The 15048-nt window shown below is 36.5% G+C and overlaps 1 protein-coding gene across 1 annotated transcript; it reads left to right on the top strand.

Moving 5' to 3' along the window:
• The first annotated feature begins 8670 nt into the window (after window positions 1–8670).
• On the top strand, window positions 8671–12026 carry otpb (orthopedia homeobox b). Its single transcript, XM_084115947.1, has 3 exons — window positions 8671–8789; window positions 9076–9467; window positions 10754–12026. The coding sequence occupies exons 1-3, from the start codon at window positions 8714–8716 to the stop codon at window positions 11255–11257; spliced, it is 972 nt and encodes a 323-aa protein (XP_083972073.1). The 5' UTR covers window positions 8671–8713; the 3' UTR covers window positions 11258–12026.
• The last annotated feature ends 3022 nt before the right edge of the window (window positions 12027–15048 follow it).

Raw genomic sequence — 15048 nt, 5'->3', positions numbered from 1 at the left:
TTGTGTTCATTCATTTGTGAAGAATCCTATGAATTTTATGAATTTGAAAGCCGTCCGTCGACTGTGGTTGGGTGACTTTGCTTGCTGATCACTGGGAAAACTGGCCTCGTGCCAAGACCACAGTCACAGGGATGGACCTTAATGTTAAGAGGCAGGGTTACATGTTACACATAAGATATGTATAATAAAATGTGTTTTCAAATGTATACATTATAAGATTTTTTTTATACACAATCTGTAAATTCACAGTCTGTGTGTCCTACTATCTGTCATTCCCCCTCCCAAATACATACGGCAACGCTTGCGCAAACAAACTGCACACAGAGATGTTCTCATGCGTGGCCGCTCTGCCCTCATAAATACAGAACAGGCAGAGGTGATGTCTCCATTTCACACACAGGCCACATGCACAATATGAGACCCTGAATTGCAATTATTTTGCCTGTGGTTTTGACGGTAAAGATGAATTGCCAGTTCATCCTATCATTGTTTTAGTGGCCGATTAATGCCACTTGCAATACTTATAACACATAATAATAATGTTTTTAGTATGCTGGCAACAATAATACTGATGAGTGAAACTGGCATGGATGGAAGTAGATTTATCACAACAGTTGGCAAACCAAATATTAACTAAAATTGTGGAATGCATTTAACAGTGTTTATTAATCTTTGTTAACATTAGTTAATAAAAATATAACACTCTTCATTGTTAGCTGAGGTTCATTAAATAACATTAACAGATTTTTGATTTTAGTAATGTATTAGTAAATGTTGGAATTAACATGAACTAAGAGTAATAAATGGTTTAGATGTATTTTTCATTGTTAGTTCTTGTTAACTAATGTAGTTAACTAATGTTAACAAATGGAACCTTAGTGTTACCCAACAGTTAAGCAGTAACACTTTATTTTAGTCCTTGTTACATGTAGTTACTATAGTAATTACAATAAATTGTGCATAATTACATGCAACTAACCCTAATCATAATCCTAAAGAACATGTAGTCAACTATTATTACTCAGTAACACCTTAAAATAAAGGGTAACTGGAAATGTCTTTGTTACACTGTAATTATGCATTTAGGTACTGAGTAATATTAAGTAATTCCATGTACTTACTATTGGGTTTGGTTTGGTTTAGGGTTAGTTGCATGCATAATGTATTGTAATTACTATAGTAACTACATGTAACCTATGTAACAATGACACTGTAAAATAAGTGTTACCAAAATCCCTTATCAGGTCTTATTACTCGTTACTTATGATGTTAAAGTTATATAAATAAAATGTCCAGGAATAGACAAATGAATGCAAACATACAAAGCTGCCGAAGTAGTATTTCTGAGCAAAGAAAGTTTTCCATATACATATATATAACCGAGACAAGTTAAAGGTAAGTAAATCTAAATGCGACACAAAATTTCTGCATCATTTAATAAAGCGAATTCGCTTTGCACAACCATCTTAGGCCTACTATAATGCAGACGGTAATCCAATCTGATTTTGATTTAAGTATTTTGCTGCATGGCTACCCTTAAGTCTTGGCCGCTCATTTGGATCAAGTACAACTCGCCACCAAAATATTAGGATCTCAGTGCTCGAAGCAATCTAAATAAGATGTCAGATGTAGTTTATAGCATGTGATAATATCCTTCAGGGGCTCACTAAATCATTTCATGATCTGTTGCCTGTTGGCCTCATCCGACAGAAAAGGGCGAGTGGCTGTGGTGCATCGCTCCGAAAGTATAAAAGAGATGAAGGTAAGGATATTAAGTGACTCTATAGAACATCCAGGGCACAACAGAATGATTGATGGCGGGACAATGTGAGAGCTCGTGGACAGAGGACCCTTGGAGAGGCAGAAAAAGCCATCTCCAGCCTGGTGTGCTCGCGAGGTCTATTTGTATGAGTAATCAGTTGAGCTCCCTACTCTGTCAGTCCTGTTTACTCACTGATTCTCTCAACAAGACAGTCATTGACACTGGATAGATGGGGATAGTCTAGCAGAGAAACCGGCGGCTTTAAAGAGGTTAGGGGTATGTTGCAGTCTCCAGACCCTATTACACAATCTAATATTTATAATACCTGACTATTTATTTGAATTGTGAGTTTGTATGTGATTTCCTTATGTACTAGGTGCGCGTGTGTGTGTGTGTTAACTAGACGGGCTGCAGGTGTCACAATGGTTCATTTCCACCAGCTGATGCCCTGCTCTTCTCGCCGTAACCGCAGTAACATTCTCTCCCCTTTCCGAACGTCACTAATTGCTCTTCCACAGTCAAACACACATGCGCACTAATGGTGTAATTGATATTCAGACAGCGCACCCTGCGAGGACACCAGAACTGCATTTAGATGTGTGCTCTTGGTCTTTTTCACTCATATTGGTTGCCCCACGGTGGGTTTGCGTTAAAATATGCTCACAGAGCTGTCATTTAAGCATCATGTCAAATGCAACCACCTCTTTGTTGCTTTGTTATTAGCATGTATCCTGTAGACTAGATATGACTGAACTCATTTAATCCCAAATTTTTCCCAGACATGAAAATATCCAAATGATGTGTCATTGGTAACCCCTTGAAATAAACAATAGTTATTTGCTGACATTTTTAATGGAAAAGTGTGGGGAAAATTGTGTTTTATGATCAGTCACAATTGTGACCGGTGGGATAATGTGTACTGAATTAACATGTTTCTGCAGCCATCAAAATTCTTATATATTTCAGCCCAGTTATTAACACATTTTAAACTCTGTTAATCACATTCTAGAGTTACTATTATACATAAAAACCCAACACTGATAGGAATACTGAGATAAAAGACCTATTTCAAAATTGTTATTTTATTGTAACATATATCATAACATTGTTATATTAGTGCAACCAGTTTTAAAACATCAATAAACATCCACTTATTTGTAACATTTGAAGTTTTAATTTAGTGCAATGTTCACTGTAACTTTGTCATTGTGACATTTTAGTGCAACCTTCACTTATAACTGCAATTGATATTGAACATAAAACATTTAATACGTTCATTCAAGTAGAGGCCAACAAAATAAAAATATACATTATAGAGGTAGGTGTAAGAACCAAGTGCACAATTAGTACATCACTATTTTGAACCAAGACCAGACAGACATACTGTCATACAGGTATGTCTTGAATCAATTGACCTTTTACAAAAAAGGACAATTGATTCCACTGAGGACAGCGTCTTTCTCATTTTGAGGGATGACTGCAATGTTGCATGCCTTGTCTGGGGGGTCATCTAGATCCAAAAAAAATCTAGACACAAAGTAAAACTAAAAGAAAGAACAGAGTAGAGATAGGTAGAACAAGAATTATCTATGTGTGTATGTGTATACCTAAATGCCCTGTTTTATCCCAGTGGTCACTATTGTTGCTTCTCTTGTATCTATGACCACACTCAACAAAACTTTAATAATTTTGAATTAATATATTAATACAGACATCTATAGGATCACCAAAACTCTTTTTGTCATATCTTTATGTTAACATACTTAACTAACCTTGTTTGTTTTGGAGCTTTGATGCAGCCATTATCTTCCCATGGTGCAAACAGGAAGTAAACTGCTCTGGTCATGTGACAATTTGCACAAATCATGTGACACTGAACATATTTAATTGAGATTGTTTTTCCATATTTGCAGGGAATGCACTAAAACACCAGTCAGTAACATTTTTATTGCTTTATAAATGAAAACCTTTACAACGGTCACTATTTTGACTGATGGGATTAAATGGTTTTAATAAGTTTGATTTTCACTGTAGTAGATATATAGGCCTACTTAACTCATTTTAGCTATTACTAAATTGTATGTTTGCGCGGTATCCTACATTTATTTTTTCCACTTTGACTGGATCATATAAAATCTCGCCACCCCCCGGTTATTCCGTGCACTAGGATAAGCCACTCATCCAGTTTTCCCTAATCACGACAATTACTTCTGAATTATCATCGGACCCTGACAGACGTTCCTTGTAACTCTCTTTTATTTTCAAACGGCCCCTAATCAGCGACTCTCATTACAATCGCTGATTAAACTGCAAATTATCCAGCAGCGCCAACAGTTCGCGCCTACCACCGGCTCGTTCAATATCAATTACACCGAGCAGCATGTCTGCAGCCTCCGGAAGCCTCCAAGTGCTTGATGGTGGCACTTATTAGTTTGGAAAACAAGGAAAATACTAATAATCAGGGGTCATGGGAAAATGGAGGACACGGAGGGAAGGTGGCAATGCTATCAATAGATGCGAAATTCTTCTTTGCGCACACTTGGTCAATAGGCTATCCTTTGAAAATAGGTTGTAAACACCTGGAAAAGTATCTGTTACTTTAGCCAATAAGTCACCTACTTTCAAAACAAGCGATTTACTTTTTTTTTGTTTTAAATGATAAGAAGTTTAATTTATAGCTTATAATTATCTAGGTTTATAAAGCCAGCGCGCACCGCGGTGGTTATGTTCCAAATTAATTTGGCTACTAGGCCCACCCTTAGACCTTTAGATAACGTCATGCTAGGGAATTACTTGTAAAATCATATCTGTCTCAGGGCAGATAGCCCTATAGATACAAATGAATATGTTCTTATTGAAAAACAAATGGGGTGAGCGGGTGCTATGGCGAAATGAAAGTATTGGTAAGCGAATATCAAGTATTTACAAGTGGTGGTGTTCGTTTTCCTCCGTGATGTGAGCAAAGAGATATCGATTTTATTTTGATTACAAGAAAATTGAAAATGGGCCCCAGATGAGCATGAGCTTTTGCAAGATGTGCCTTGGGCCATCTGACTTGGCTTGAGGAAAATAAGATAATTTTCTACATTATTCATATGAAATAATTTTTGACTCAATGGTAAAAGTATGATCAGTTTACGCTACAGAGGAGCATATTTTCCATTTAGAACTGCAATGACGCAGCTATAGTAGACCACTGCGTTAACTGGATGGATTTATTTTATTAATATTCCAATCAACCTAACAAATGTCAGAATTAAACAAACTAATTGGTTGAGTTAAACTAAGTTGGCATAAATTATTTTCATATAGCTACTTTTTGTCCACAAAAAAGTATTCTCTGAATTAAATCCTTTATCTTTCACGTAAGTGCCTCAATATAAGAACAAAATCCCTCCACAGGGGTAACTCTTTCTGCAGTCGATTATTATTTGGTGAGTTCAACTTTGTATGCTAACAATGACATGAAGCCCTGGTGACTGAAATTATTTGTAACTGACACAAAGTGTGACAAAGTATGTCAAAGCAAAGATCCCACTTTATTGAAGATCTGCCCAATAATGCCCCTGAAAGTGGCAGCTTGCCCACGCGCACTGCTGATTTCAACTGTCATCCCGACAAGTTAGCAAGCAAATCCGGAAAGAAACTGTTAGTGCGGAATCATTATAAATAGTGATATCTACAAACTCTATTAGAAAAAAAATCAGCCTGCAATTTATTCAATATGTATCTCGTTTGTGCGTAATTGATAAATAATCAAAATGTATCAATGGAACTTGCACACATTTCAGTTACAATCAAGTAAAAGTAGACCATTTACCACCTGACTTGGTCCGAATTAGAGCTAAATTGACGATCAATTAATCTTGGAGGCGCTAGAGTTGTATTTTGTGGACAAGCAGCAGAGAAGTGGCAAATAAATGGAGTGGAGACAGGAGATTAGTGGAATGAGCAGAAAAGAGCTGAACCGCCTCGGTCTGCAGATAATGGGCTTGCAGCTGGCTCGCAAATTGCTGGATTTGTATCATCAGTATAGGAGTCAAATATACTTTATTATTTATCATAACGAATGTGAGTTTTTCCTCCCCTTGATTATTTGTTTGTTTCTTGCAGTTCGAATAGGTTGGAATCCTAGGATTAACCTTTAATGCAAATTGGCATAAAGCATTGGTAGCTAAATGTAAAATACATGTAATCTAATGAAACTGGACCTTTCCATTTATTTTTAACGAATAGCTTACAATAGGCTATTTTACAATTAACTTAAGGGGTTTCTTGCATCTGAGCACAACCGCATAATATCAAGATTCAAAGAGCCCTCTCTATTCACTTGCACTTTTCTCCATTTTTGTCAATATTAACATGATACGTTGATAAACACACTTTTTTTTCTGTATGAAAAATATAAGACTCATTCACATCGGTTTTTGAATGGAAGGGGTTTGGCTCATTTAAGCATACTGTTTCACTCTCTTCTTGCAATGTACAAGGTCAGTGAAACTAATTATTTTCGGTATTAATTTGCTGATGCATTAAATTGCATTAGCAGTGTGATTATGCTGGAATTTAATAATTACCAGCACATGTTCCTAATTTGAAGAAATTCAGAGTGACCACTGACCCAAGTCCTCCCTTCTCGCAAGCCACTGAAGGCCTTTCTTAAAATGAATGATGCATCGGCCTATTGTCTTTTAAATATTACAACAAATCCTTTAGGCCTACTCGAAATATGACATTGAGTTCAGTTCATTGCTTAATTCAAACATACACCAAAAAATGAAATAGTTTTTATTTAATTAATCATTAAAAAATTAAGTTTTGTCAGAGTAAACTTGACTGATATGCTTGCATCGCACATTTTAAGGCCCAGAGTTTAATTATGCATTTGTAAAACAGGACTACACCTTGCATTTAGACTTCGAGAACAAAGTTTTACTGCAAACGTGGACATCGAAGTAAACACATTATCATGTTTATATGATTGTCGAGCGTGCTTACCCCCAAAAGTCTCATTACGGACCGTAATGGAGGCCAGCCACTCCGTGACACACCAAAGCTCCATTTCATTACGGTAATCGCCGTCCAATGCTGATTATTTTATTTAGGGCCATAATTGTATTCTCCCCAGATAACTCACGTTGAAATCGGGTCCACATGGAGGGCACCAAGTCTAATCACAGTATGAGATGCGACAGGGGTCGCGTCTGCTTGAATGGAGGAGCCGTTGTGTTACTTTCCAATTTACTTATTTCACGGTATATGGTGAGCCCTTTGGACCTATTATCCAACCTATGTCAAATCCCAATGTCATTTATACAAAATAAATAAGAATTCCTCATGGATGGAATCGGTAAGTATCAAAAATGTACTGTGAAAATAAAATAAAAAAGACCCAGAAGCAAAGCACATTAAAGCATAATAATAATAATAATAATAATAATAATAATAATAGGCTAGTAATAATAACGAGAGTATACCCTCTCTAAAAAGGGTAAATTGTCAATGGCAATAACCTTTAAAATAAACCTTTTGAATTTTGGAGTAGATATATGATTTCATGTCATGTCGATCCAGCATTAGGGATAGACATCCTTGACACTTAAAATATTTTTAAATGATGTCACTCACCGTCGAAATTATATCGTTACATTGTTTATTGTCTGAAATAATGCATTAATCTGAATGTATATAGATCCATCACTTGCAGCTCGATTTAAGATACAGGAAACTCCCCGACGAACCCAAAGTGTTGATAGAGCTCCTCATTGCCGATTATAATCTCAAAACAGAAATATTTCTAGTGATAGCAACCCGCACTCTCTTAGTCCAACGGCTTGCCGGTGCACATTCATGCCACAAAAGAAGGGATAACTGATTGATTACACAAAAATACGCTGAAAACTTGACAGCCTGCCGAATGTGCTTTCGCTGAATGGATTAAATTAGGCAATGTATGTCAGCGAGTTTGAATTAAATAAATCAAATTACTTGCGTCAGCGCTGATGAAACATCGATACAACTGAGGCATCAGTACGCATCAGTAGCCTGTTTCACTGTTTCACCTCAAGCCTTTAACGAAATAAATTAGCCTAATTCAAACATGATGTACACCGCCTTCTTGCATTATATCTAAACACAGTTAAATTATCCCGCATTATTCAGATTTCACTGTAATAATTGAGATGAAAGCTCATAGATTTGGCACTAATTACTTCAAATGCTTAATGGTCTTGAAAATGACTAGTTGGAAATGTACCTTGGATGTGGTGTTAGCTGCCTCAAAGAATTCATCGTTTTTGATAGATGGATTCCACTCAAATAAAGCTGTAACTCACAGGAAGGTACAATGACACAACCAGCTCACAGAATAGTGTTCATTCCCTTCACACGAACACAAACAAGGATGACCAGCGTCCTGTATTCGATTCGTAAAGGGCCTCGAAAAGTTGGGTGATAACCAAATATTGACCTTACAAAAAGTGCATCTTATTCCATGCATTTAGATATTGCATCCTACGTCGGTCAAGAAGCATAACGACTTGACTTTTCCACCTTTTGTGAAGCCTCTTTTTACCAATAAGATTTATTATTCACTGGTTATTTGCCATGATTATGGAGTCATTTAAAATGTATAGCTAATAAGGAGGCGCTGCAATAAATCAGATTTGAAATGAACTAGAGCATCTGCAGATGAAGCCGGTTTGTGCGTTTTACTGGTTGGTCGTCTGACATTTACAAAGCCTCAATTCTGATTGGCTCCCATTTGTGGAAGCTCACGGGCTCATCCAACTATTAAGCGCCTCCCAATCTCTCTAAAGAACAGTATAATACATGGAACCGCCTTTTTAAACGCACTGACGACTTTCCTTCATTTGAGCTCTATGCGCGTTTTTAAAAGGGTTAAAAGTTGTAGAGTAGTTTGGGAAGCAGTTGTGACTCCAGCAGTGCGCAATGCTCTCTCATGCCGACCTCTTGGATACTCGCCTCGGTGAGTTATCGTCACCAAACTCCGGTCTTCAACTCCACTGTAAGCTAGAGTATTTTTTCAGTCTTCAAACTGTTTAACTAATGTGATGACATAATGATATTTCAATCTGTATTAGTTTTACTTGCGAGGTTTGTTAATTAGCTACCACATAAATGCATTAGACTTTGATGGATTGCGATACCTAACAATGTTTATGATTGTTTGTGCAATAAATATGTCGATAAGCTGCTTACTATTTGTTCTTTCTGTCTTTAATGTTAACAGTCTATTAATATGTTCCTGCCTTTTGGACAGAATGCTAAATTGTTGACACGTGCGTCCACAGGGATGAAGGATGCTGCAGCAGAGCTTCTCGGACACCGGGAAGCTTTGAAGTGCAGACTTGGGGGTACTGACTCTGGACACCCCGGAGATCTTACTTCTGCTACAGAGACTGTGGAAGGGACCACTCTGCTCCCCGGGGAAGACATTAGCAATGGTGGATCCAATCCTAATGGAATGCAGCAGGTCAACGCCAAAGACCAAGAAAAGCAGCAACAGCAAAACTCTAATCAGTCGGCTAGCCAACAAAGCCAGAAACAGAAACGCCACAGGACCCGCTTTACTCCAGCGCAGCTGAACGAACTAGAAAGGAGCTTTGCTAAAACCCACTATCCTGATATATTCATGAGAGAAGAACTTGCATTACGGATTGGTTTAACGGAGTCACGGGTTCAGGTGAGTCCTGAGTGGAGCTGCTCAGCTTTGACATCGCAACGGAGTTTTCCAGCTGATTACACAGTTAAAAAAAGAAAGAAAAGAAAGATGAACTGAAAGCAAACCGAACGAAATTATATGATGAAAATATTTTTTATTCTAAAGATCCGTAAATTAGTGCATAAATTGCATGGTATGCATTACAATGCATTTAACAAGGGGGTATTCTCACAAAACAACGTCAAGCCTAAAATATTAATGTCCATGCTGCCTGCCGCGCTATAGGTTATACAAAAAAAAGTGCGCAGTTTACAGTGTGCAAAAATACAACGTTAAATAATTGCATTTAAAAAAAAAGATAAATAAAATGCTCCCAATATAAAAAATAAACTAATACATGTGTAGGCTATATGAAGCCTATATTTTTATTCAAAATAACAATTACTTTAACCTATATAACGTGTTATATGGGCCTAACTGGATACGAATTGTGTCGTTAACAGTAGGCAAGATGAAAATATGCAAATTTAGCCTATATTAAATAATAGTTAGGCTAATTTAAATAATTGGCGTCAATTTATTCTTCCGAGCTAATACGCGGTATATGTTAAAATATTTCAGAGTAGGAAGGAGGATTCATTTTGGACTCTTCTTGTGAGTAAATACTTGATTATGGTTCCATGATGAATAACGGAGGCTATCAAACTAGCCCCTATTTGTCTCCTAGATAACATTAACTATAACGACTTCATCCCCGGCTGTCTGAACAACATTACTAGCCTATCCATCTCATCTTGAAATATGAAATTGCTTTGTATATTTTTTTTACTTAAAAAAATCCCTTCGCACGTTATGGCATATTATGCGTGAAGATAGCCTAGCCCAATATTTTTACACTGAAAAAAAAAACATGAAAAAAAAAAATGATTCATGAGGCGCATGTTTATTAACCTCAGCATTTATAAAGAACCATATTATAGGCCTATATTTACAATGGCTCAGTTCTGCTATATTTAAAAACCAAAGCGCTCGCATTTTGCCGACAAATTTATTGTAAGAAATTATTTTTTATTATTTATTATGCGTTAATTTATTATAGCATATAGTCTATATTTCAGGGGGGGGGGTATTTTTTATTTTTATTCTACGCAATTAAAATTGCGATATAACGTAGCCAGTAGGCCTATAGAAAACTGTTAATTAAATACAGTTGTAAAAAAGTAAAAAGAAAAGAAAAATGGCTTAATTTATTCTCACTAACGAAATGCACGACTTTCTAAAGGTTTGTTTTTGATTTTTTATTTCAGGTATGGTTTCAGAATCGACGTGCAAAATGGAAGAAGCGCAAGAAGACAACCAACGTTTTCCGGTCGCCGGGCACTTTGCTACCAACACACGGTTTGCCCCAGTTTCCATCTGGGATGGGCGACAGTCTCTGCTCTTTTCATGCCAACGACACTCGCTGGGCCGCGGCTGGGATGCCTGGAGTCTCACAGCTGCAGATTCCTCCTTCGCTGGGCCGACAGCAGGCGATGGCACAGTCCCTGTCCCAGTGCAGTCTCGGAGCTGGCCCCCCACCAAACTCCATGGGCCTTTCCAACAGCTTATCGTCAAACGGTTCCGGTCTTCAGTCGCATCTGTATCAACCCACATTTCCTGGGATGGTGCCCGCGTCCCTCTCGGGTCCAACGAATGTGACCGGCTCACCTCAGCTGTGTAGCTCCCCGGACAGTGACATGTGGAGAGGGACTAGTATCGCCTCCCTGCGCCGTAAAGCACTTGAGCACACCGTATCCATGAGTTTCACCTAATTTGAGCATCCACGACGTCTTTTCTGTCACTACAAACCCCAAGTATTCCTGAAGAACAGCCACGGAGCACTCAGGATATGAGGCTATACCTGTGAAATTACAAATCGGCAGCCTTACTGGATGATGGAATCCCGACAACCCCCAGACAATGCTTATATACAGCAGATGTAGACTATAGTAATAGTTTTAATGCTTGAAATGTATGTAATTTATTTATGTGTTGGATTTGGTCATGTTTATTTGTTTATTTTGTTTTCCTAGCAATTGATTTTAATAATGGCGAGTCGTTTATTTATTTATGCGTATTTATTTGACTCTTCATTCATATATGAAGAAACAACGGAGGAATATTTATTTCGCTGATCGGTGATATTATTTTTTTCTAAACTAAATGTAAAAGGACACGTTAATGAGGACCACATGTGTGCATGTACAGATTGTTTTAAGGCACGTACTACATGTTGGAGTGATTTTTTCCAGGTACAGAAAAGAACACGTTGGATTAAGAGGCACTTTCCAAATAATCAGTTTCAGATCAGATGCATGTAATTTTTCAAACGGGATCAACAGGAAGTTGTTTACATAAAGCAAAATGAACTTGAGTGTTTGTGTAGATACGAAAATAATCTTGTTACCTGCTGGTATGTTTGTGATATGTTTTAACTTAATGTCTGTACTGAAATATGGTTTTCGTAAATGCTTATCTTACCGAATTCAACAGAATTGGGAAGGTTTATATTACTGATTGTAAGTGGGTGAATAAAATCATTTTAAGAATTTCAGTATGGTATGTGATCTCTATAGAAATCTGAGGTCAGAGAATTACCTTGATTTCATGGTAACACTTTACAATTAACATTGTAATTAACTACATTGATTCACATGTAACAATTAACAATATGAAACCTTATTGTAAAGTGTTAATGATTTCATGACACAAGAATAACACCCAAATTGGGCACCTACAGTCTTAAAATTATCCTTTTTTTGTGTCCAGCAGAAGAAAGTCATAGAGGTTTTGAACAACAAGATGATGAGTAAATGATGACAGAATTCTATACTTCAACGGAACAAGATACATATTTTACAGCTCTATGTAAATACTAGTAGACCTCTACGCTAGATCATTATAGTTGGATAGATAAAACATGTTCATACAGAAACATGAAATTTGTCCCTGAAAAATGTGTGTGTTGGGGGGGATCAAACACATTAATCATAACCCTAACCTTTTGCTTTACTTCTAGAACAAGTAAAACACCAACACAATTATTGCTATTTCACAGAACACTTTACAGAGGTTGCTTATGATATTGCACATTACTATTGAATTAATAAATTCCAGTTGCAATGAGTCTGGATGAAAGCTTAACTGCTTGTAGACTCTTAATACCCGAACCAATTAGTCTGGCATGTTTTTTCTCCTGTTCTCTTTGTGTGATTTGAAACTGTTACCACTGGGGAGGTGTAACAGCCCACAAACATCTGCTTGATCTTTTCTCAGATACAGTGCCTCGACTGTCTCCCATTTAGCAAGATTCCTTTCAACTGTGAGAAGAACAATCTACTGTCACTTCAGCAATTACCTTTATCAACTGACAAAAGACACAGATGATGCTGGATAAACATAACCAGATATCAAGAAATGACTGCATCACAGATTAAAAACAAGCTGTTTACTATTCCACTCTTTTCATTTGATATTTTAAAGACATATGATACAACGGTGAAAGTTATTTCACCAAGTAACATGTTCCTGGATTAAAAACTTTGTTGATCCTGGAACAACGTTCCAAGTAACCAATCAGATCTGAGGGACAAGTTTAGAGTTTATGTCAAGTTTAGGCTTACAATCATGGTTAGGTGCTTCTACATCAGTGCTATTCACCTATCATCTCCCTCTGATTTTAGGGATAAGTTATGGGTAGGGTTCGGTTTAGTGGTAGGGATGGGGTTAGGACAACATTTTTGGACAGGAATGTTGTTTCAGGACCAACAAAATATTTTATTTGGCAAAATCACGGTACCAATATACAACATGGGTAGTAACTGATTAATGCCGGTTGGATTAACATCATGTTAAGTGTCAAATGTCAAACATGTCAAATTAGGCCAATCTGTTTTTATGTAACTGATTTTAAAAAACTATGAAAAGTCTTAAAGAAAAAAATTAGATGTCTAACTTTTAATACTATAGTCTTAGCGGTTTATGCAACTGGCCCCTCCAGGGATAACATAATCAGATTCCAATGTTTTTATGTTTATTTAAAATACTCATAATCAGACTACATTTACTTTTTATTGATTCCATGATTACTTAATATTCACTTAATGGTTGCATTATTCAGAATTCATTGATTCTCCCTATAAGTCTGTTTTTATCTTTTAAATTTTCCTTTCTAAAAAACCCTATTGCTTAGGCTATTATGATAAAAAAAAAATTGTGGAATTGCACACACAAACCGTCCACTGGTCAGGCGACTATAATTACATGATGGAAGGCATGAACCAATAAAATATTTAATCTTTTTTAGTTAGTGTTTATTTTGATTATTTTTATTTTAAAATCATTTATTTATTTTAATTTAAAAATTGTAAGATTGGCCACACTTTAGTTAAGGGTCCAATTCTCACTATTAAGTTAACTATTAACTACGACTTTTGCCTCAATAATCTCCTAATTACTGTTTATTAATAGTTAGTAATGTAGTTGTTATGTTTAGGTATTGGTTAGGAATAAGGGATGTAGAATATGGTCATGCAGAATATAAATTTGTGCTTTACTAATAAACAGCCAATATCCAAATAATATGCATGCTAATAATCAACTAGTTAATATAGTGAGAATTGGATCCTAAACTAAAGTTTAATGCACTTCATGTTGTTGATAACAAAAGTGCAATACTTTTTCTTTCTCTTTGTATTTTTTATTAATATATGGTACAAGATTATATTATTCAAATAAATGGTATAAGTTAGGTCAAAAGTAATCTAAAAGTAGTCTGATTACATTACCTAAAATGTGTAATGTAATAGATTACGTTACTAACTACAATTTATATCATGTATTTTGTATAAATTCTATTCAGTAATGGACTACAATTTGTAAGTAATCTACTCAGCACTAAACACACAACACAGGTTAGCCTATACAGAGCAACAAATGAGAGATATTTAAAATCTGAAATTGCCTCTCTCAGAGTGTCGCCCTGCTTTGATATTAGACTAATTGTCCCCCTAAATTTGCATATAAGATTTCGTGAAACAATGGAAAATGTAGAATACACAAGCCTCCCCTGATCATTCAACAGTCTCCATGTAGATATCCATCATCATCAGTTTTAGCATCTGCTCTGAGAGACCCTCTGCCTCTCGGGCCCCCCTGTGAACGCATGCTCTGTTCACTGGTGTATTTGAGCAAAACGCACAAGTGCCTTATGATTAAAACAGAATATAATCACAATTAGGAGATTCTTCAAAACGGAATGAATGAGATTTTGTCATAAGTGTTAGTTGAAAAATCTACTTTCAGTTAATAGGTGGCCCTATAGGGCCACAGTCAGAAGACTTTCTCCGCATTCTTCATTTTTTTAATAACATGGTCCCATGGATATGGGTGTGGTAATGAATCAGTGATATATGGGACAAATTGGATTTGAGTTATGAATGAAAAGAAGACTGCAGGTGTACCAATATTTCACAATACCATGCTCCACTCCAGAAACTCGCACTTCTGATGCGCATAAGCCGTTGCGAATTGTCGTGAGATCGGGTTGGCCATTCCTTGCTTT

Source organism: Abramis brama (genome assembly GCF_963993115.1).
Source record: "Abramis brama genome assembly, chromosome: 5".
In the NCBI taxonomy this organism is placed as follows: domain Eukaryota; kingdom Metazoa; phylum Chordata; class Actinopteri; order Cypriniformes; family Leuciscidae; genus Abramis; species Abramis brama.
This window is presented reverse-complemented; position numbering and strand designations above follow the sequence as displayed.

What these genes read in the sequence shown, in the direction of transcription:
- otpb (XM_084115947.1), top strand. Translation starts at nt 8,714, where the DNA reads ATGCTCTCTCATGCCGACCTCTTGGATACTCGCCTCGGTGAGTTATCG. An exon ending in CTCCGGTCTTCAACTCCACT is followed by an intron (nt 8,790 to 9,075) that starts GTAAGCTAGAGT and finishes GTGCGTCCACAG; the next exon opens with GGATGAAGGATGCTGCAGCA. An exon ending in TAACGGAGTCACGGGTTCAG is followed by an intron (nt 9,468 to 10,753) that starts GTGAGTCCTGAG and finishes TTTTTATTTCAG; the next exon opens with GTATGGTTTCAGAATCGACG.